The sequence below is a fragment of the Anolis sagrei genome, chromosome 9, assembly GCF_037176765.1.
Source record: "Anolis sagrei isolate rAnoSag1 chromosome 9, rAnoSag1.mat, whole genome shotgun sequence".
Taxonomy (NCBI): Eukaryota; Metazoa; Chordata; class Lepidosauria; order Squamata; family Dactyloidae; genus Anolis; species Anolis sagrei.
In genome coordinates, this window is record NC_090029.1 from 34,956,670 (window position 1) to 34,979,025 (window position 22,356).

At 42.2% G+C, this 22,356-nt stretch overlaps 1 protein-coding gene across 2 annotated transcripts in view; it reads right to left on the reverse strand.

The window, feature by feature from the left end:
- FANCI (FA complementation group I) overlaps positions 1 to 22,356 on the reverse strand; it is an 81,397-nt gene that overhangs the window by 11,877 nt on the left and 47,164 nt on the right. For both annotated transcript variants that reach the window (XM_067471449.1, XM_067471450.1), the window contains exons 23-32: positions 21,106 to 21,270; positions 20,821 to 21,000; positions 16,196 to 16,362; positions 13,669 to 13,745; positions 12,207 to 12,323; positions 9,511 to 9,562; positions 7,468 to 7,595; positions 5,525 to 5,593; positions 3,495 to 3,585; positions 1,385 to 1,566 (exon numbers count right to left, since the gene is read on the reverse strand). In XM_067471449.1, coding sequence (XP_067327550.1) covers positions 1,385 to 1,566; positions 3,495 to 3,585; positions 5,525 to 5,593; positions 7,468 to 7,595; positions 9,511 to 9,562; positions 12,207 to 12,323; positions 13,669 to 13,745; positions 16,196 to 16,362; positions 20,821 to 21,000; positions 21,106 to 21,270 — 1,228 coding nt within the window. The remainder of the gene's footprint in view (positions 1 to 1,384; positions 1,567 to 3,494; positions 3,586 to 5,524; positions 5,594 to 7,467; positions 7,596 to 9,510; positions 9,563 to 12,206; positions 12,324 to 13,668; positions 13,746 to 16,195; positions 16,363 to 20,820; positions 21,001 to 21,105; positions 21,271 to 22,356) is intronic.

Consider the following 22,356-nt stretch of genomic DNA (forward strand, 5'->3'; position numbering starts at 1 on the left):
ATTATCTACCCAGGTAGGCTAAAGTGGCCAGCTTTCTCCCTGATTTTTAACGAATCATTAGAACTGACATGGGCTGCTAGGAATTGTGGGATTTGAAGTCCAAAACACCTGGAAGAGGGCCAAAGTTTGCTCATGCCTGCTTTAGAATCACTAAGAATACTATATTTAGGATTATGATTGATTGCTGCGACAGAACACATGCAAATAGGTCTATGTACCAGATAGTAAAAGGTATAGGTTTTCTCCTGACATGAAGTCCAGTTGCGTCTGACTCTGGGGTATGGTGCTCATCTCCATTTCTAAGCCGAAGAGCCGGCGTTGTCCGTAGACACCTCCAAGGTCATGTGGCCAGCATGACTGCATGGAACGCCGTTACCTTCCCGCCGGAGTGGTATCTATTGATCTACTCGCATTTGCATGTTTTTGAACTGCTAGGTTGGCAGAAGCTGGGGCTGACAGCGGAAGCTCACACCGCTCCCTGGACTCGAACCTGCGACCTTTCGGTCAACAAGCTCAGTGCTTTAACCCACTGTGCCACCGGGGACTCTCTACTCTACTAGATAGCAGAGAACGAATAATAATAATAATAATAATAATAATAATAATAATAGGAAAATGAACACGCAAAAATACTGTGGGACTTTCGAATCCAGACTGACAATGTTTTGGAACACAATACACCAGGCATCACGATTGTGGAAAAGGAAAAAGTTTGGATTATTGATGTTGCCATACCAGGTGACAGTCGCATTGAGGAAAAACAACAGGAAAAACTCAGCCATTATCAAGACCTCAAAATCGAATTGCAAGACTCTTGCATCAACCTGTACAGGTGGTCCCAGTGGTCACCGGCACACTGGGTGCCGAGCCAAAATATCTCAGCCGGCATTTGAAAAAACAAACATGGACAAAATCACGATTTGTCAACTGCAAAAGGCCACCTGACTTGGATCTGAAAATACATCACACAGTCCTAGATGCTTGGGAAGTGTTCGACTTGTGATTTTGTGGTATGAAATCCACCATAGAGGTCTCGTTTGCTGTGACATATTGTGTTTTTGTGTCAGTAAAAATAATAATAATAATAATAATAATTATTATTATTATTATTATTATATCCCTCTTTTCTCCCTCACGGGATCTAAAGTGGCTTACAGCATATTAAAATCATGTAAACAACAATCCAAATACATCAATGATAAGTATAAAACATCACAAAATAAACAGTTTAAAACAACAACAATATACAGTTTAGAAATAAACAAACATGGGTACAATCTATTCCCAGCTTAAAAGGAGCCCGTTGCCAGAATTTGTGTATTCAGGCTGACATACTCTGAGGGAAAATGTTAGATTGTGCCATCTGAGGGTCAGGAATGCTCACGTATTTGACAAGGGCGGTGAGAGTAGTGTACATCTTGCTGACGCTCCTGAGCAAAGTGTCCACGCAGCTCCCCGTGGGCAAGGCCGTTTGCAGCAGCTCATGGTAAGCGGTCAGCAGAGTGCCGAGCTGAAGGACGACGGCCTTTTCGAGTGGCTGGTTTGTTGTTGCCTGAGAAGCATTTTCTGCAAAACAGAAGTAAACTCAAGACAGATCTAGCTCCTGAAGATCTAAAAATGGATATGAAGCATGTTGTGGATTAAGCTGCCTTCCCCTCCAAACCAGAAGGTTTGTCCTAAAGCTTCACCAACCTGTCCTAAAGCTTCACCAACCTGTCCTAAAGCTTCACCAACCTGTCCTAAAGCTTCACCAACCTGTCCTAAAGCTTCACCAACCTGTCCTAAAGCTTCACCAACCTGTCCTAAAGCTTCACCAACCTGTCCTAAAGCTTCACCAACCTGTCCTAAAGCTTCACCAACCTGTCCTAAAGCTTCACCAACCTGTCCTAAAGCTTCACCAACCTGTCCTAAAGCTTCACCAACCTGTCCTAAAGCTTCACCAACCTGTCCTAAAGCTTCACCAACCTGTCCTAAAGCTTCACCAACCTGTCCTAAAGCTTCACCAACCTGTCCTAAAGCTTCACCAACCTGTCCTAAAGCTTCACCAACCTGTCCTAAAGCTTCACCAACCTGTCCTAAAGCTTCACCAACCTGTCCTAAAGCTTCACCAACCTGTCCTAAAGCTTCACAAACCTGTCCTAAAGCCTCACCAATCTTTTTCTTGATCTGTCCACAAGGATAAGAATGCTCTCAGCTCACCACACTGTGACTATATTGTATAGCTACAGCTATGAAATCCATCACAGGCCCAACTATAAGGCTCTACGGAACAGGTTGACCTAAAGATTTTCTGTTGTGATAGTCAATATGCTTTACCCAAATCAGCTTATTTTAGATGTGGTTGGAACCCAAATTTTGGGCTTGCAGTAAAGAAAGACATGATTCCTAGAAATGCTACAAAGAGAGGAAACTCATAGAATCCTAGAGTTGGAAGAGACCTCCTGGGCCATCTAGTCCAATCCCATTCTGCCAAGAAGCAGGAAAATTGCATTCAAATCACCCCTGACAGATGACCATCCACCCTCTGTTTAAATGTCTCCAAAGAAGGAGCCTCTACCACACTCCAGGGCAGAGAGTTCCATTGCTGAACGGCTCTCACAGTCAGGAAGGTCTTAGAATCAAAGAGTTGGAAGAGACTTCATGGACCATCTAGTCCAACCCCCTGCCAAGAAGCAGGAATATTGCATTCAAATCACCCCTGGCAAATGGCCATCCAGCCTCTGCTTAAAAGCTTCCAAAGAAGGAGCCTCCACCACACTCCGGGGCAGAGAGTTCCACTGCTGAACGGCTCTCACAGTCAGGAAGTTCTTCCTCATGTTCAGATGGAATCTCCTCTCTTGTAGTTTGAAGCCATTGTTCCGCGTCCTAGTCTCCAGGGAAGCAGAAAACAAGCTTGCTCCCTCCTCCTCCCTGTGGCTTCCTCTCACATATTTATACATGGCTATCATATCTCCTCTCAGCCTTCTCTTCTTCAGGCTAAACATGCCCAGTTCCCTAAGCCACTCCTCATAGGGCTTGTTCTCCAGACCCTTCATCATTTTAGTCGCCCTCCTCTGGACACATTCCAGCTTGTCAATATCTCTCTTGAATTGTGGTGCCCAGAATTGGACACAATGTGATTCCAGGTGTGGTCTAACCAAAACGGAATAGAGCATGGGTAGCATGACTTCCTTAGATCTAGACACTAGGCTCCTCTAGATGCAGGCCAAAATCCCATTGGCTTTTTTTTGCCGCCACATAACATTCCTGGCTCATGTTTAACTTGTTGTCCACGAGGACTCCAAGATCTTTTTCACATGTACTGCTCTCGAGCCAGGCATTGTCCCCTATTCTGTATCTTTCCATTGTAACTCTGATGGGCAAAGGACAGAAGCACCTTCTACCAATGGAGATGTGCGCTCATGGAAGGCAGATTCTGAAACCAATTCGTGATCAGTTCTATTTCCCCACAGCAGGGAACGATTACAGGGCAAGTGTTCCATTTTAATGCTCACCTGCTGCCTCCAGTCCCAAATGGTTCTTCATTTTGCTTATCAACCAATCCACTTCCTCTAGGACCTTATCCGCTTGGCTCAAACTCAGCAACTATGAAAGAGAGGAAGCACAAGATGTTTGAAGCACAAAGAGGAACCCTTTCTGCGCATTGCTCTTTCCTAGAGCAAAATTATTTATTTATTTACAGTGGTCCATGCTCTGGTTACATCCCGTATAGACTACTGCAATGCGCTCTACATGGGGGTTGCTTTTGAAGACTGTTTGGAAACTTCAAATGGTCCAACAGGCAGCAGCAAGGTTACTAACAGGGATGGTGTTCAGGGAGCACACTACTCCTCTGTTGCGTCAGCTCCACTGGCTGCCAGTCTGCTACCAGGCACAATTCAAAGTGCTGGCTTCAGCTTATAAAGCCTTAAACGGTTCTGGCCCAGTTTACCTGTCCGAACGCATCTCTCCCTATGAACCATCTAGATGCTTAAGATCTTGTGGGGAGGCCCTGCTCTTGGTCCCACCTTCTTCGCATATCTGATTGGTGGGAACGAGAGACAGGGCCTTCTCAGCGGTGGCCCCCCGGCTACGGAAAAAAGTGCTGGCTTTAGCCTATAAAGCCTTCAACGGCTCCAGCTAACCTGTCCAAACGTATCTCTCCTTATGAACCATTTAGGAGCTCAAGATCGTCTGGGGAGGCCCTGCTCTCAATCCCACCTGCATTGCAAGCGTGATTAGCTGGGACGAGGGACAGGGCCTTCTCAGTGGTGGCCCCCCAGCTAGAGAACTCCCTCCCCAGGGATATTAGATTGTCCCCCTCCCTCCTGACATTCCAAAAAAAGGTAAAAACTTGGCTCTTTGAACAAGCGGAATAGATAACATGAAACTAAATAAAGTAAGTAAATAAATAAATAAATAAATAAACTATGAATAATGAACATGGAATGACCAGACGATGTTACTGGATAACGATTTTAACAAGATGACCTAGGTGACTACATGTTTTAATGATGTTTTTATATTGTTATGTTGACTGTTTTTAATTGCACTTTTATGAATGCATGGCATCAAATCATGCCAATCTGTAACCCGCCTTGAGTTGCCGCATGGTTGAGAAAGGCGGGCTATAAATGTTGCAAATAAATAAATAAAATTAATAAATTTATATTCTGCCCTTCTCACCCCACAGGGGACTCAGGGCGGAGCACAACATATATACGGTAAACATTCAATGCCGGGTCATAAAACCATAAATATAAACAAACATTGAAATCACTGATAACCACTTTAAATCAGTTGCTTAAAAACCATCTTAGGACAACATTTTGCCTCACTGCACTGCCCCAAGGCTTGGTCCCACAGCCAAGTCCTCACCATCCTTCTGAAGGGTAGTAGGGCAGGGGATGATCTAATATTGCCAGGAAGGGAGTTCCATAACCGAGGGGCAATCACTAAGAAGGCCCTGTTTCTCATCCTCACCAAAAGTGCCTGTGATGATGGTGGGACCGAGAGCAGGGCCTCCCCAGAAGATCTTAGTCTTCATGGTGGTTCACAAATGGAGATGCATTCGGACAGGTAAACTGGGACGAGGATGTTTAAGACTTTATAGGCCAAAGCCAGCACTTTGAATTGTGCCCGGTAACAAACAAGCTGCTAGGGGAGGTGACGTAACATCGGAGCTGTGTGCTCCCTGTATGCTGCCCCAGTTATTATCCTCTCGTTGGACTATCTGAAACCTCCGAACAGTCTTCAAAGGCAATCCCACATAAAGTGCACTGCAGTAGTCTATCCAACGTGGCCAAATCTGACTTCCCAAGGTATGGGCGCAACTGGTACACAAGTTTTAGTTGTGCAAAACCCCCTTAGCCAACGATGCAACCTGAGGTTTGAGGCTCAGCAATGAGTCCAGGAGGACTCCCAAGCTACAAATCTGTGTCTTCAAGGGGAGTGTAACCCCACCCAACACAGGCTTTCACATGTTTATATAAAATCGTCCTTCATCGCATGTGATTCCCATTTTTTCCCATACAATCCGACTCACACAGGCCGTAGGAACTGCCGTCTTCGAATTCACAAGAGCAAAGTGGGCCTGGTGCTCTATCTCAAGTTCCTAGAAGGATGAAAAAGGAAAAGATAGTAATAGACATTCACATTCCTATTATTTCAGATCCATATATTTTTTTGCCAGCCATGCTTTGAGGATTAGTGCGGCCGGTCCAATGTCACCCAGTCTGTCATGAACTCCTCTGAACCTTCAAAGGAATGATTTCAGAGGAATCCATGCCACTGATGGAAATTTACAGCAGGGATATAAGCTAGGGACCATCTGTTGTTATTCAAGGCTGAGAAAAGACCCAAAGCCATAACAATCAGACTGCGTTGTCCAAGGCTTTCCTAATAATAATAATAATAATAATAATAATAATAATAATAATAATGTAATGGGTTGCTGTGAGTTTTCCAAGCTGTATGGTATAGTAATACTACTACTACTACTACTACTACTACTACTAATAATAATAATAGGGCTCCCTTAAAGTGAATGTTTTGCATATTATTGTTATTTTTGTTGTTATGATTATTATTATTGTGTTGTTGAAGGCTTTCGTGGCCGGAATCACTGGGTTGTGGTGAGTTTTCCGGGCTGTATGGCCATGTTCCAAAAGCATTCTCTCCTGACGTTTCATCCACATTTATGGGAGGCATACTCGGAGGTTGTGAGGTCTGTTGAAAACTAGGCAAGTGAGGTTTATGTATCTTTGGAATGTCCAGGGTGGGAGAAACAACACTTGTCTGCTTGAGACAGGTGTGAAGATTGCAATTGGCCACCTTGGTTAGCATCGAATGGCCTTGCAGCTTCAAAGCCTGGGTAGTTGCTGCCTTTGTTGGGAGGTGTTACCTGGCCATGATTGATTCGTGCCTGGCATTCCCCTGTTTTTTGAGTATTATTCTTTATTTACTGTCCTGATTTTAGAGGTTTTTTTAAAATACTGGTAGCCAGATTTTGTTCCTTTTCACGGTTTCCTCCTTTCTGTTGAAATTGTCCACATTTCTTGTGGATCTCAATGGCTTCTCTGTGGAGTCTGACAAAAAGGCTGGACCACTCTAACAACGACCATGTCAGACTACACAGAGAAGCCATTGAAATCCAATAGAACGAAAGTTGGGATTAGGGCCTGGGAATCAGGAAACAAAGTAGGCAAAAGGGAGGGGGGCAAAAAGGAGGGGGTTTTGCCAGAGGATAATATTATTATTTACAGTATTTATATTCCACCCTTCTCACCCCGCAGGGGATTCAGAGCGAATTACAATGTACGTATGCATGGCAAACATTCAATGCCATAGACACACAACATATATAGACAGACACACAGAGGCTATTTAACATTCCAGCCTTTGATGAGGGTATTCTGGCCACCAGGGGAGCTGTTGCTTCACTGTCCGTTTGTGACAGTGATGAAGTACTTCCTCATTCTTTGCATGCTTGCTGGATATTTTTATGGCCTCGAAAATTAGTTAAATTAGCCTCCCTGCATAGGCGATGCCTAAATTTCCTACTTGACTGATGCAACTGTCTTTCGGGCTGCAAAGGTTGACAATAAGCTACACAAATTGGTCAGAAACTCACTCCAACCCAGCCTGGCTTTGAATTCATGACCTTTCGGTCAGTAGTGACCTTAATGCAGCTGACTCCCAGCCAGCTGTGCCACAGTCCCGGTGCAATGCTTTTCATGCATAAAGCACAGAATTATCTTTCTCTCCATACTGTATTAATCTGGATAATATAGAAATATATGTTCCAAGCTTCCTTGTGAGTGGATTCCATCCTAGAGATCTGCAGTCCAGGACCAAGTCAGCTATGTAGCTCAGCTGCAGGCAGACCGCCCTGGTCTCAGCTCAGTCCTCCAGCCTTTACACAATACTGGTTCTCTCTGACACAACACTGTGTCCGCCCACCTGGAAAACACTGATTTGTCTATTCACCTGGTCTATGTCCCCAAGTTGGGCGTGGATGTCCTGGGCAAGGTCCCGCAGGATGGTGACAGGACTCTTGACGAAAGTGTGCAGACTGAAGAGCAGAGCCAACAAACCCTTGCAGCAAGGGGCATCTTCTGCAGAGAGAGTAAACAATAGTTTTGCTCTTAGTCATAATTTCACCCTAAATGGAAAGAAGTGAAGGGAAATAGTAATCTAACCATGCTTTGGATGGTGAGAGTTATATCTGCACTGGCGATTTCATTAGTGAGTCTGCAAACATGGTGCTAACTGTGGTGGCAAACTACATGGCAGCAGAAAGAACAAACACCGGTCAAACATAAGACTTTGTTATTGTTATATTTCTTCAATCTGTTTCTGATTTATGTAGAGTGGGTTTCCTTGGCTAGTCTCTGAATTCTAGTCCAGACCTCAATCCAATTCCCCAACAATGTCTCAGGCCTAATACTAGCCAAAGTTAACCCCAAAACTGCAGTGTATGTGAAAGGAAGCAAGGTGATCAGTGACCCAAACAAACTCCTGCCTGGCAGGATTTCTCCTCCACCAATTTATTTACCATATATAATCGAATATAAGCCAAGTTTTTCAGGCCTTTCTTTAGGCTGAAAAAGCCCCCCTCAGCTTATACTTGCATAAGGGTTATTTATTATTTTACTCTATTATTATTATTATTATTATTATTATTATTATTACATTTATTATTTTACGCTTATATTATATTATTTATTTATTTACTGTATTTGTATACCTCCCTTCTCAGCCCACAGGCGACTCAAGACAGTTTACAGAGGCAACAATTCAATGCCCAACACCACCATAAAAACATTTAAACCATTTAAAAACATTAACATATAATATAAAACCATAACAAGACACCATAAAAACATTTAAAAACATTAACATGCAATATAAAACCATAACAAGATCTATAAGACATAAATCATTTGCGTCTCCAAGTTAAAACGTTTTCCAGTGTTTCTCTATTTATTATTGTTATTACATTTATGATTTTACTTTATTATTATTGTTATTATTACATACATTATTTTACTCTATTATTGTTATTATTACATTTCCATTATTTTACATTATTATTACATTTATTATTTTACTCTCTTTATTATTATTGGAAGGATACGTAAGAACATTTACATTGAAGGTTAGAATAATGATTTAATCAGAGTTGGACACTATTTTCTTAAATTACAGTTTTAGGTAATTTTGTTGGTATCTATTTTTATTTTGAAATTGACCAGTAGAAATTTCCCACCCTTGGCTTATACTCAAGTCAATACGATTTCCCAGTTTTTTGTGGTAAAATTAGGTGCTTCGGCTTATATTCGGGTTGGCTTATACTCGAGTATTTATTTATTTATTTATTTATTTCGTATACTTCTACCCCGCCCTTCTCAACCCCCGAGGGGGGACTCAGGGCGGCTTACAAAAAGGCGCAATTCAATGCCTACACAATAATACAATAAATGTAAAAAAACAACAGTTAAACAGTTCTAACAATTAAAACATCAATATATAACACAATCAATAAACCAATCTCATGCACAGCGTTCTCCAGCTCAGAGTCCATACTTCGTTCCACATTGTCTATTCCTATCCGTCATCGTAGTCCTTTATTTATTTATCTGCCAGATTGCCCAAACGCCTGGTCCCAAATCCATGTTTTTAATTTCCTTCTAAAGGAAAGGAGGGATGTCGCTGATCTAATCTCCCCGGGGAGTGAATTCTATAGGTGAGGAGCCACCACTGAGAAGGCCCTGCTCCTCATCCCCGCCAATCTCACTTGTGTTAGAGGCGGGGCCGAGAGCAGGGCCTCCCCAGAGGATCTTAAACTCCGAGGTGGGACGTAGAAGGAGATACGTTCAGACAGGTACACTGGGCCGGAACCATATAGGGTTTTGTAGGTCAACTCTTTTTGTGAACCTCAATGCTAACATTTCATTAGGTTCCCCTTCCTCTGGGATTTTCAAGACACAATGTATGGCGATTCAGTTTCAGCCTAACCAAAACTCTTACCCAGGCCGGTCTCCTTGCAAATCTTGACGGTCCAAGACAACAGCTGCACAAACTGCACAAGGAGAGAATGACATCTAATTAATTTTGATCATTTGCTTTGGTCCCTTCAGCTGACAAAGTTCCCAGAGTGGCTTATGAGCAGTCTATTTCATCAAAGAGGCGGTGGTTATGATAATGGTTTGTTACAACCGCCATTGCGGCCTTCTCCTTGCTTCAAGCCTTGTGGCTGAAGCTGTAGCACGCTCTGTGATTGACAACAGCCTGATTAGATAAAGTCACCCCAAGATCACATTTGAAAGCAAGTTTCTTGCATTAAGTAAAGGTAAAGGTTTCCCCTTAACCTTAAGTCTAGTCTGCAGGGCGGTACTCATCCTCATTTCTTAGCCGAAGAGCCGGCATTGTCCGTAGACACCTCCAAGGTCATGTGGTCAACATGAGTGCATGCAGCGCTGTTAACTTCCTACTCTTTGTTTCATTTATTGACATCTAAATGCAACAAAGGAGCCCCCAATGGCGCAGTGGGTTAAGTCGCTGAGCTTCTAAATTTGCTGCCCAAAAAGGTTGGCAGTTCAAATCCAGGGAGTGGGGTGAGCATCTGCCGTTAGGCCCAGCTTCTGCCAACCTAGCAGTTTGAAAACATGCAAATGTGAGTAGATCAATAGCAGTTTTCGAACTGCTAGGTTGCAGAAGCTGGGCCTAACAGAAGATGCTCACCCCACTCCCTGGATTTGAACTGCCAACCTTTTTGGTAAGCAAGTTTAGAAGCTCAGTGACTTAACCCGCTGCGCTACCGGGGGCTTCTTTGTTGCATTTATATGTCAATAAATGAAACAAAGAGTATATGACAGGCATGAGCAAACTTCAACCCTCCCTCCAGGTGTTTTGGACTTCAACTCGTACAATTCCTAACAGCCGATATATGAGACTAGCGGTCCCCTGCCACGCGTTGCTGTGGCCCAGTCTAGTGATCTGGAAAATAAAGTAATGAGAAAGTGTTGGTTTCTAATATATGTCATGTCTTTCTGCTTGTGAGTAAACAGTATTTCTTGCTGTTTCTTTGTCAGTGTTGATGTGGAGAGTGTCTGGTTTGCCCACTCTGGAACATGCAACATATCATGGTCCTTCTTTAGGGGTCCTTTTCAAATCTATGATACTGCATCTGTCATATGGTGAAGGGAGTTGGACTGGATGGCCTTGAGGCAGCATTTCTGAACTGGAAAGTCAAGACCCCAGGGGGGAGTCACCAGGGGGGTGTCAGGAGGGTCACCCAAGACCACCAGAAAACACAGTATTTTCTGTTGGTCATGGGGGTTCTGTGTGGGATGTTTGGCCCAATTCCATCGTTGGTGGGGTTCGGAACGCTCTTTTATTGTAAGTGAACTATACATCCCATTTATTTATTTATTTATTTGGGGTTCTTTTACCCCGCCCTTCTCACCCCGAAGGGGACTCAGAGCGGCCTTACAAAAGCAAAGGCACCATTCGATGCCTGCATCATAAAACAATCATACATAAACTTACATCATATCACAATTCACAATAATACATGCATTATTACCATAAAATCAATAAAATCAATAAAAACCAATACAAACCCAGTTTCTCCTTTTACATGGTCAGCGTTTCGCTAACTCATAGATCTAGTTTTACATTCCATTTCATCAATCCTGCTAGTCTTACTCGCCTGATTGTCTGGTTTAATTGCCAGGGAGCCCAAAGGCCTGGTCCCACAACCACGTCTTCACCCTCCTCCTAAAGGCGAGGAGGGATGGTGCTGTTCTGATTTCCCCCGGGAGTGAGTTCCACAGGTGAGGAGCCACCACTGAGAAAGCCCTGCTCCTCGTCCCCACCAGCCTCACTTGTGAGAGTGGTGGGGTTGAGAGCAGGGCCTCCCCAGATGATCTCAGAGTCCGGGGTGGGACGTAGAGGGAGATACGTTCAGACAGATACACTGGACCGGAACCGTATAGGTATCCTAGTAACTACAACTCCTAAATGTCACAGTATATTTTCCCCAAACTCCATCTGTGTTCACATTTGGGCATATTGAGTATCCATGCCAAATTTGGTCCAGATCCATCATTGTTTGAGTCCACAATCTTCTCTGGATGGAGGTGAACTACAAATCCAAAACTCAAGGTCAATGCCCACCAAACCCTTCCAGTATTTTCTGTTGGTCATGGGAGTTCTGTGTGCCAAGTTTAGTTCAATTCCATCACTGGTGGAGTTCAGAATGCCCTTTGATTGTAGCTGCACTATATATTCCAGCAACTACAACTCCCAAATGACAAAATCATAATTTTTTGAGTGATGGTCACTCCTTGTGTTGTGAGACGTTTTGTTGCCAAATTTGGTGTGATTTCGTTCATTGGTTCTTTTGTTTTTAAGGTACTCATTATGTGCAGAGCATTTATATATATAGATAAATAGACAGATTGAACTAAAGGCTATTACACCTCAGCGGCCAAACAATAGTAAAGAGAGTTGTACTCCAAAGAGCTTCAGTCTGCCCTTCACAGGACCCAAAATCCTCTGTTACATAGAACAGAGGTCGGAAGTGATATCTGGCCCCTGATTACCTATTTTTCCCATATTTTTTGGCACCCTGTCGAGAAAGCGCAAGACCGCTCGCTATCTCTACAAAGCTCCTCTTACTCTCAAGCCTCGCTCTTCATATATGCAAAAACAGTATCTACCTGGGGGGAAGAAGGCTCCAACAGTCTGGAAAGGGTTGCAAGAATGTTGATCAGTAGAAGAGCTTCCTTGCTGCTGAAATCTTCCTCGGCATTGCTGAGCTGGTTCACCAGAGACCTCTGATAAGGCAGGGGAAAAAGGGAGTTTAGAAAGCACAAACAGAGAGCACAGAGGAAAACTAAAGCAGAAGTGAGAGAGACCTACAAGGCAACAAACACAGTAAGAATAACTCCTAGCTCAGTATTCTAGAGAAGGTTCTTAAGCAGGAGATACTCTGAGGAAAGGGTCACAGAATCCCCTCTTATGAATAGTACTAGCTATACCCGCCACACGTTACTGTGGCCCACTCTGGTGGGCCAATTTAAATTCGCCAATTTATTTATTTACAACATTTATATGCCACTCTTCCCACACTGAAGCGGCTTACAAGATATACATACATACAATATATTATTAGCATAGTATAATATCAGTATTATATATTACTATATTGTACGATACCATTATATTTTAATACTAACCATCCCCTGCCACGCGTTGCTGTGGCCCACATAGGGGTTCCATGTGGGAGATTTGACCCAATTCTATCGTTGGTAGAGTTCAGAATGCTCTGTGATTGAAGGTGAACTATAAATCCCAGCAACTACAACTCCCAAATGTCAAGATTCTATTTTCCCAAAACTCCACCAGTGTTCACATTTGGGCATATTGAGTATTCGTGTAGAGTTTGGTCCAGATCCATCATTGTTTGAGTCCATAGTGATCTCTGGATGTAGGTGAACTACAACTCCAAAACCAAAGGACTCTGCCCACCAACAGTATTTTCTGTTGGTCATGGGAGAACTGTGTGCCAAGTTTGGTTCAATTCCATAATTGGTGGAGTTCAGAATGCTCTGTGATTGTAGGTGAACTATACATCCCAGCAACTACAACTCCCAAATGTCAATATTCTATTTTCCCCAAACTCCACCACTGTTCACATTTGGGCATATTGAATATCCGTGTGGAGTTTGGTCCAGATCCATCATTGAGTCTATAGTGATCTCTAGATGTAGGTGAACTACAACTCCAAAACCAAAGGACACTGCCCACCAACAGTATTTTCTGTTGGTCATGGGAGTTCTGTGTGCCAAGTATGGTTCAATTCCATCATTGGTGGGGTTCAGAATGCTCTTTGCTTGTAGGTGAACTATAAATCCCAGCAATTACAACTCCCAAATGACAAAATCAATTTTTTGGAGTGAAGGACATGCATTGGGTTCTTAGGTGTATTGTATCCAAATTTGGTATCAATTCGTCCAGTGGTTTTTGAGTTCTGTTAACCCCACAAACGAACATTACGTTTTTATTTTTATTTATATAGTTTCTTGCAACTGAAAGCAGTAACTAGAACAGGCATGGGCAAACTTTCTATCTTGGGGGCCGTTGGTGGGCCAGAGTGCTAAGCACCTTTCTGTAACTTACCTGAAACTGTCGAATCTGGAAGGCTGCTTTCTCAGTGGCATTAATATTTCCCTCTTCAATATCTTCATCTGTAGTATCTAACAACGGGGAATGAAAAAGTAGTATACACAAAGGGGGGGGGGGGGGGCAAGAAAAAAAGAGAAATTTAATGAACCAACAGTGGCTAATTCGTTGTATGAAAGAATATCCCAGAGTCCAATTAAGAAACAGATGTACTATCCTATCACTTTATTGTTCTCCCACTTTACTTGTATAAGCAAGATAACCCCCCCCCCTTTTTTTGTTTTTCCTCTTGATTATCTTTTTACCCCGAATTTATATACACACACACACACACACACATATATACATACACAAGCTGTCCCCTGCCACACATGGCCCAGTCTGTGTATATGTGTTTTGTGTGTTTCTATATGTGTATGTATATATTAGTGTAAATGTGTATATATCTGTGTTTGTGTATATGTGGTTTTCTGCATATGCTGTAGAGTCTTTTTGCTTTTTTGGCCTTTTAAGTCTCTTCTGCTGTGTTTCATAGAATCCTAGAATCAAAGAGTTGGAAGAGACCTCCTGGGCCATCCAGTCCAACCCCATTCTGTCAAGAAGCAGGAACATCGCATTCAAATCACCCCTGACAGATGGCCATCCAGCCTCTGTTTAAAAGTTTCCAAAGAAGGAGCCTCCACCACACTCCGGGGCAGAGAGTTCCACTGCTGAATGGCTCTCACAGTCAGGAAGTTCTTCCTTATGTTCAGATGGAATCTCCTCTCTTGCGTTTTTCATTGTTTTTATGAGTGATGGTCACTTGTTGGCCTCATAGGTGTCTTGTGTCCAAATTTGGTGTCAATTCGTCCAATGGTTTTTGAGTTATGCTAATCCCACAAACAAACATTACATTACATGAGGGAGAGGGCGGGATATAAAACAAAGTCAATAAATAAAATAAATAAAATTTAGATACACAATACATCTGTTTCTATAATGTATTGTGTATGATATCCCGCCCTCTCCTTCATAGAGCGATTAATTGGCAACAATTTGATCTGTTCAAACATGAACAGTTAATTTAAAAATACCAAAACATCATATATGCACCAATTAAAAACATAAATAGATTTTTTTTCATGTCAGGAGTGACTTGAGAAGCTGCAAGTTGCTTCTGGTGTAAGAGAATTGGCCTTATGCAAGGATACTGCCCATGAGACGCCTGGATGGTTTACTATCCTGTGGGAGACTTCTCTCATGTCCTTGCATGAAAAGCTGGAGCTGACAGACGGGAGTTCACCCCACTCCCCAGATTCTAACCTGCAACCTTTCGGTCAACAGTCCTGCCAGCACAAGGGTTTAACCCATCACACTCCCGAGGGCTACAAATACAGAATAAAACAGTATTAAATGCCTCTTTCACTGAGGTCTAGAATGGACCTTCATCATCAGTAACCAGCATCAAATTCTCAGATCCAGGAAGGAGCCATGCATGAATGGAATTTGTCCAAGTTCAATACTCATTTACCCAGAAGGTGATTCTAAGCCAAATATTCTGCAGAGCAAGCCATGCCTCTTATCTATATAAATAAAAATGTAATGTTCCTTCGTGGGATTAACATAACTCAAAAACCACTGGAGGAATTGACACCAAATTTGGACACAAGATACAAGACACTTATCAGGCCAACGAGTGATCATCACTCATAACCCCCCCCCCCCAAAAAAAGACAACGGGAAGGACTTAAAAACCCCAAAAAGCAAAATGATGAAAAGCTAAATGATGATACAGGAAAAAAAGGGAAGGAATGGGAGAAAGAAAGAAAGAAAGAAAGAGAGAGAGGGAGGGAGGGAGGAAGGGAAAGAAAGAAGGAAGCAAAGAGCAAAAGAAGGAAGGAGAGAAAAAGACAGAAAAGAAAAGGGGAAGGAAGGAAAGATGTAGAGAAGGAAGGAAGGGGAAGGAAAGAAAATAAGGGAAGGAAAGAGGGAGTGAAGGAAGGAGGGAAAGGAGAGAAAAAAGGGAGGGAAGGAAAGAGAAGGAAGGATGGAAGCAAAAACCCAAGGAGGGAAGGAAAGAGGTAGAGAAGGAAGAAAGGAGAGAAAGGGAGGGAAGGAAAGAAGGAAAAGAGAAAGAAGGATGGAAGCAAAAAGTAAAAGAAGGAAGGAAAGAGGTAGAAAAGGAAGAAGGGAGAGAAAGAAGAAGGAAAAGAAAAATGGGAGAAGGAAGTAAAGAGGTAGAGAAGGAACGAAGGAAAGAAGAAAAGGGAAGGAAGGAAGGAGAAAAAGAAGAAGAGAAAGAGGGAGGGAAGGTTGGCCACAGCAACACATGGCGGGTACAGCTAGTAACTACATAAAGATGGTACGTAGGGACACATCAGGAGAAATGCTTTGAAAGATCTCAATAGATGAGCAAATTCACATGGAAGAAGGTGGTCTTTTATACTTTGTGATTCCAGATACTGGGGCATGTGATTCTGAGAATACACTCCTTGTGACATCCTACAGCACAATCCACAAAAAAAGGAGTAGCACAAATGCTTACCCAGCGCCTGTAGAAACTGTGGAATCTTTTTGGGGAAAATCTGTTGCATGGTGTTGAAAATCCGCAGCAGGCCCTCCAAGCACAGCAGCGAGATGCTCTTTCCCTTCTCTTTCTTCCTTGATTCTTCAGCTGCGGTTGGGATGGAGGTGTATCTCCAAAGCAGGACTCTGTGGGAAAGGCAGAGCAGGTTCTAGAGACAGCAATTCTCAATCATTAGCAATCTGGATTCATCCATCCAGATTGCCCACCACTTAAAAAAAATTGTGGCCAGCCAAGAAAAATGTGGTCTTCAAATTACTCACTGCACCTTATACTATACAGGCTGTAGCGAGGGAGGGAGACTATTTCTTTATTTAAGAAAAACCTCTTTGCTCTTATACTGATTCAGTTTCTTCTTTTATATTAGCTGGGACTTTCTGTGTTCTGTTTAACCTTTGTACAGGCACTGAAACACACTTCTGTATAACAAAGTAACACAGTTAACTTCTGGCTCCAACGCTTGTGGTTACATTTGTGTCTTCTTGCAATCTTGAGGCTTACAGTCAGTATAATATACTTGGTTTACTTTTCTGAAATAGACTTTCAATATTTCACATTCACAAACATGTTACTTGCTTTACACACTCTTGACTGAAATTCTATTCTGACTAAAGCACCACTGGCTTTCTTTATGTTCCTAAAACTTGAGCTCTATTTAACTAACTGCTTCTATATATCAGAAGTCTTTAACATATCTTCATAACTGCTTATTCCTAGCAGGAGTTCCTAACTCTTTTCTCTCACAGAATTTCCTAATTGTCTGTCACAAACAGGAATCCCTAACTCTCTTCACAAACAGCAATTCCTAACTAACTCTTTTGTCTCTCTAACTGCCTATTTTTAAACCTTGGCTCTGGAATGTTTGGCTCTGCTCTTCCCAACTGTCATTTTGGCCTAGCAACCTTTTCAAATCCTGGGCCTACGCTAATTTGTATATGACCAATCGGCTTCCATATGCAAATGAATCCTATCTCTGCTGTTGCTACCCTGTCTGTGCCTATTCTTCCCTATCTGCCATATGTAAACATAGAGCTATACACCAAAAATTTAACATAAAGTAGCAATTTCGCTACACAGGCCAACTCATCTTTATTAGGGGGTAGAAGGAACAATGCAACAAGTACCTAGTGGATTAACATATAAGCCTGAGAAGTGGGACTGTACTTACACAAATTATGCAGATGTGCCTTCTTTGCAGTCCCCAGTCATACTCTACCCCTACTCTACAGTCTGGTCAAGCAACCCAGTGATCCTTTCACTAGCTGAAGGCCAGCAAATATGTCTGGTGGAATGCGTTGAGGTCAAGAAAAGCATTCTCTTCACCTGCTACCCAAGATCTCCTTTTGCTAATGTTGCCATTGAGAAAAGATAGTCACAACTAAATGTAGGACGCCTGCTTAGATTAGATGTGAAACTCTAGCATTTCAGATTTTTTTTGGACTACTTTATGTTACCACTGACCATGCTGGCATACTGGATTCTGCAAAGGCCCACTCATCATAGAATCATAGAGTTAGAAGGGACCTCGTGGGCCATCCAGTCCAACCCCCCACCAAGAAGAAGGAAAATCGCATTCAAAGCACCCCCGGCAGATGGCCATCCAGCCTCTGTTTAAAAGCCTCCAAAGAAGGAACCTCCACCACACTCCGGGGCAGAGAGTTCCACTGCTGAACCGCTCTTGCAGTCAGAAAGTTCTTCCTAATGTTCAGATGGAATCTCCTTTCTTGTAGTTTGAAGCCATTGTTTCGTGTCCTAGTCAACAGGGAAGCAAAACACAAGCTTGCTCTCTCCTCCTTATGACTTCCTCTCACGTATTTATACATGGCCATCATGTCTCCTCTCAGCCTTCTCTTCTTCAGGCTAAACATGCCCAGCTCCTTAAGCCGCTCCTCATAGGGCTTGTTCTCCAGAGCCTTGATCCTTTGAGTCGCCCTCCTCTGGACACATTCCAGCTTGTCAACATCTCCCTTAAACTGCAATGCCGAGAATTGGACACAATATTCCAGGTGTGGTCTAACCAAGGCAGAACAGGGGGGAGCATGACTTCCCTAGATCTAGACACTATGCTCCTCTTGATGCAGGCCAAAATCCCATTGGCCGTTTTTTTGCTATTGCATGACATTGTTGGTTCATGTTTCACTTGTTGTCCACCAGGACTCCAAGATCTTTTTCAAATAATAATAATAATAATAATAATAATAATAATAATAATAATCCTTTATTTATACCCCACTAACATCTCCCAAAGGACTCGGTGCGGCTTACAAAAGGCCGAGGCCCAATACATCAGTAAAGCAACAGCATAACAAATACAACAATACATAAAATCATAAAGCAAAACAATAACATTAAAACAATAGCAATAGACATTAGACAATAACTAAGGCCGGGCCAAATGTAATGATTAAAAATGATTAAAAGTTTTAAAAATGCTGGACGTGACCAGGTGAAATGGAAAGGTTTTTGGAGATAGGTGCGGTATGCAGACAATCTTAAATCTCTAGTAAAGTGCAAATCTCTAGTAAAGTGCATGCACTGCTCTCGAGCCAGGCGTTCCCCATTCTGTATCTTTGCATTTCATTTTGGAGTATCTTTTGTTTGTCCCTGTCGAACTTCATTTTGTAAGTTTTGGCCCTTCATCTCTCTAATCTGTCAAGATCGTTTTGAATCCTGCTCCTGTCTTCTCGAGTATTGGCTCTCCCTCCCAATTTGGTCCCGTCTGGAAACTTGATGATCGTGCCTTCTAACCCTTCATCCAAGTCATTAATAAAGATGTGGAACAGGACTTATCTTGCTCCAGGAGGTTTCTCAAATCAGAAGATAAGAATATTCAGAAAGTATCTTTTCTGAAAATGTATGGGACTCTTGATTATGACAACAGCATACTCTGCTGCCTACAAAGTTGATTTCACTATTGTGCAATGCTTTGAGAACTTTATCTATATTAAAAAGTAAAAATTACATCTTTTAACTTTATTGTTTACTACGGAAAGAACTTCCTGGTGGTACAGCGGGTTAAATTGCTGAGCTGCTGAATTTACTGACTGAAAGGTTGGCAATTTGAATCCAGGGAGCTCCTGCTGTTAGGCCCAGCTTCTGCCAACCTAGCAGTTCGAAAACATGGAAAATGTGAGATCAATAGGTACTGTTTCTGCGGGAAGATAACTGCGCTCCATGCAGCCATGCTGGCCATATGACCTTGGAGGGGTCTATGGACAACACTGGCTCTTCAGCTTAGAAATTGAGATGAGCACCAACCCCGAGTCAGACACAACTAGACTTAATGTCAGGGGAAACCTTTACCTTATTTTACTACAGATATATGTTGTTCCCATAGTCTCAGAGAGCTATAAAACCCAATGCAGTGCCAACTCAATTTCAAACTCTTGCAGATTTGATGCCACTAGTTACCAGTAATGCCTTCAACAAGGTCCCCCATGACCTTCTGGCAAGGAAACTAGTCCAATGTGGGCTAGGCAAAACTACAGTGAGGTGGATCTGGAATTGGTTAAATGGACAAATCCAGAGGGTGATTCTCCCCAAGGCTTCCTCCTCTTCATCCTGGAAAGAAGTGATGAGCGGAGTGCCACAAGCAGGGCTTCATCCTGGGCCCGGTCCTGTTCAGCATCTTTATTAATGACTTAGATGAAGGGCTAGAAGGCAGGATCATCAAGTTTGGAGACGACACCAAATTGGGAGGGAGAGCCAAGACTCCAGAGGACAGGAGCAGGATTCAAAGGGATCTTGACAGACTAGAGAGATGGGCCAAAACTAACAAAATGGGATAAATGCAAGATATTCCACTTTGGCAGGAAAAATGAAATGCAAAGAGACAGAATGGGGGACAATGAGGCCTGGCTCAAGAGCAGGACGTGTGAAAAAGATCTTGGAGTCCTTGTGGATAACAAGTTAAACATGAGCCAGGAATGTGATGCAGCGGCAAAAAAGCCAATGGGATTTTGGCCTGCATCAAGAGGAGCCTAGTGTCTAGATCCAGGGAAGTCATGCTCCCCATGATCAATTCCGCTTTGTTTAGACCACACCTGGAATGTTGTGTCCAATTCTGGGCACTACAATTGAAGGGAGATGTTGACAAGCTGGAATGTCCAGAGGAGGGCAACTCAAATGATCAAAGGTCTGGAGAACAAGCCCTATGAGGAGCGGCTTATGGAGCTGGGCATATTTAGCCTGAAGAAGAGAAGGCTGAGAGGAGACATGATAACCATGTATAAATATGTGAGAGGAAGCCACAGGGAGGAGGAGGGAGCAAGCTTCCTTTCTGCTGCCCTGGAGACTAGGACGCAGAACAATGGCTTCAAACTACAAGAGAGGAGATTCCATCTGAAAATGAGGAAGAACTTCCTGACTGTGAGAGCTGTTCAGCAGTGGAACTCTCTGCCCCGGAGTGTGGTGGAAGCTCCTTCTTTGGAAGCTTTTAAACAGAGGCTGGATGACCATCTGTCAGGGGTGATTTGAATGCAATATTCCTGCTTCTTGGCAGAATGGGGTTGGACTGGATGGCCCAAGAGATCTCTTCCAACTCTTTGATTCTCTGATTCTATGATAAGCGAAGGCCTGTGACTTACCGAGTGATTTTGCAGAGGTTTTGGAAATTCTTCTCTTGGTTCTGCCCATCGGGTCCATCTGTTTGCCCCTTGTCCTCCAACTGCTGCACTTTCTGTAATGCTACACTGACCGCATAGTGCATGAATTCATTGCTGGAACGCAAAATGGCCAGGCTCTCCTCGTGGATCAGGGAACTGTCCCTAAAAGTGCAGGACGAAACCAAATCATGATAGTGACCTCACAAATAGGAATACAGAAAGCAGAAATACAGTAAATGAAGATCTCCCCCCACGAGAGTGCTTTACCTGAAGAGACTTGAGAGCAAGTTGCACACAAAGCCCATAGAAAGGAAGCTCTGAGGAATTTTGTTTGCAACGGCGAGCTTATTCTTTCCAGCTTTCTCTTTCAAGATTTCACAAAGTTTGCTGTAACACTTAAACAAACCCAGAACGTCTTCAAATTTGCTCTTGCTGTGAAAAGATGAAAACAAAATTTAAAAACTGGGTTGTTGTGGTTTTTTTCGGGCTATATGGCCATATTCTAGAGGCATTTCTCCTGACGTTTCGCCTGCATCTATGGCAGTGATGGGCAACCTTTTGAGCTTGGTGTGTCAAAATTCGCCAAAAAACTGAGCATAATTCAGGTGGTGTGTCACTTCAAGAAAAAAACCATAATTTCTCAATATTTAGTTTAAATAACAAAAAATATATAATTGTAATTCCCACTTTCTCTCTTATCATGTTGTTCTACCTCTCTTTATGTAAATAATATCCTTTTTGGAGTGTTTAATAAAAAAATAATTTTAAAAACCCAACAAAATATTATTTATTTTTAATTTAATTTAAATGTATTTCTAGCACTTAATATGCTATTTAATGTATTTCTAATAATAACAATAATGCAATAATTATGCATTGCAATGCAATAAGTAACACTGCAAAATAATATTTTGATATTTAATTTACCATTTCATTTAAGACAGGCAGATATATATATATATATATATATATATATAGGCATATATTAAAAATATTTAAAATGCATTAAATTAAATGTCAAATTAAAATTCAATTTACCATTTCATTTAAGGCATTCTGAAATATTATTTTGCAATGTTACCTAAATATTAATAATTAAATATTTTTAAATTTGACATTTAATTTAATGCATTTTAATATTTGAATAATATAGCAAAGTAATAGTATTTATCATTCCATTTAAATATGAAACTCCTTAATATTTAGGTAACATTGCAAAATAATAATTTCTTTCCTATTTATTTTTTAAAATGGCATAAAATAAATAAAGAAATAATATCCGGCGGGCGCGTGTCAGTAGAAATGGCTACGTGTGTCAGTACTGACACGCGTGTCATAGGTTCGCCATCACGGATCTATGGCAAGCATCCTCAGAGGTAGTGAGGTCTGTTGGAACTAGGAAAAAGGGTTTATATATCTGTGGAATGACCAGGGTGGGACAAAGGACTCTTGTCTGCTGGAGCTAGGTGTGAACGTTTCAACTGACCACCTTGATTAGCATTTGATGGCCTGGCAGTG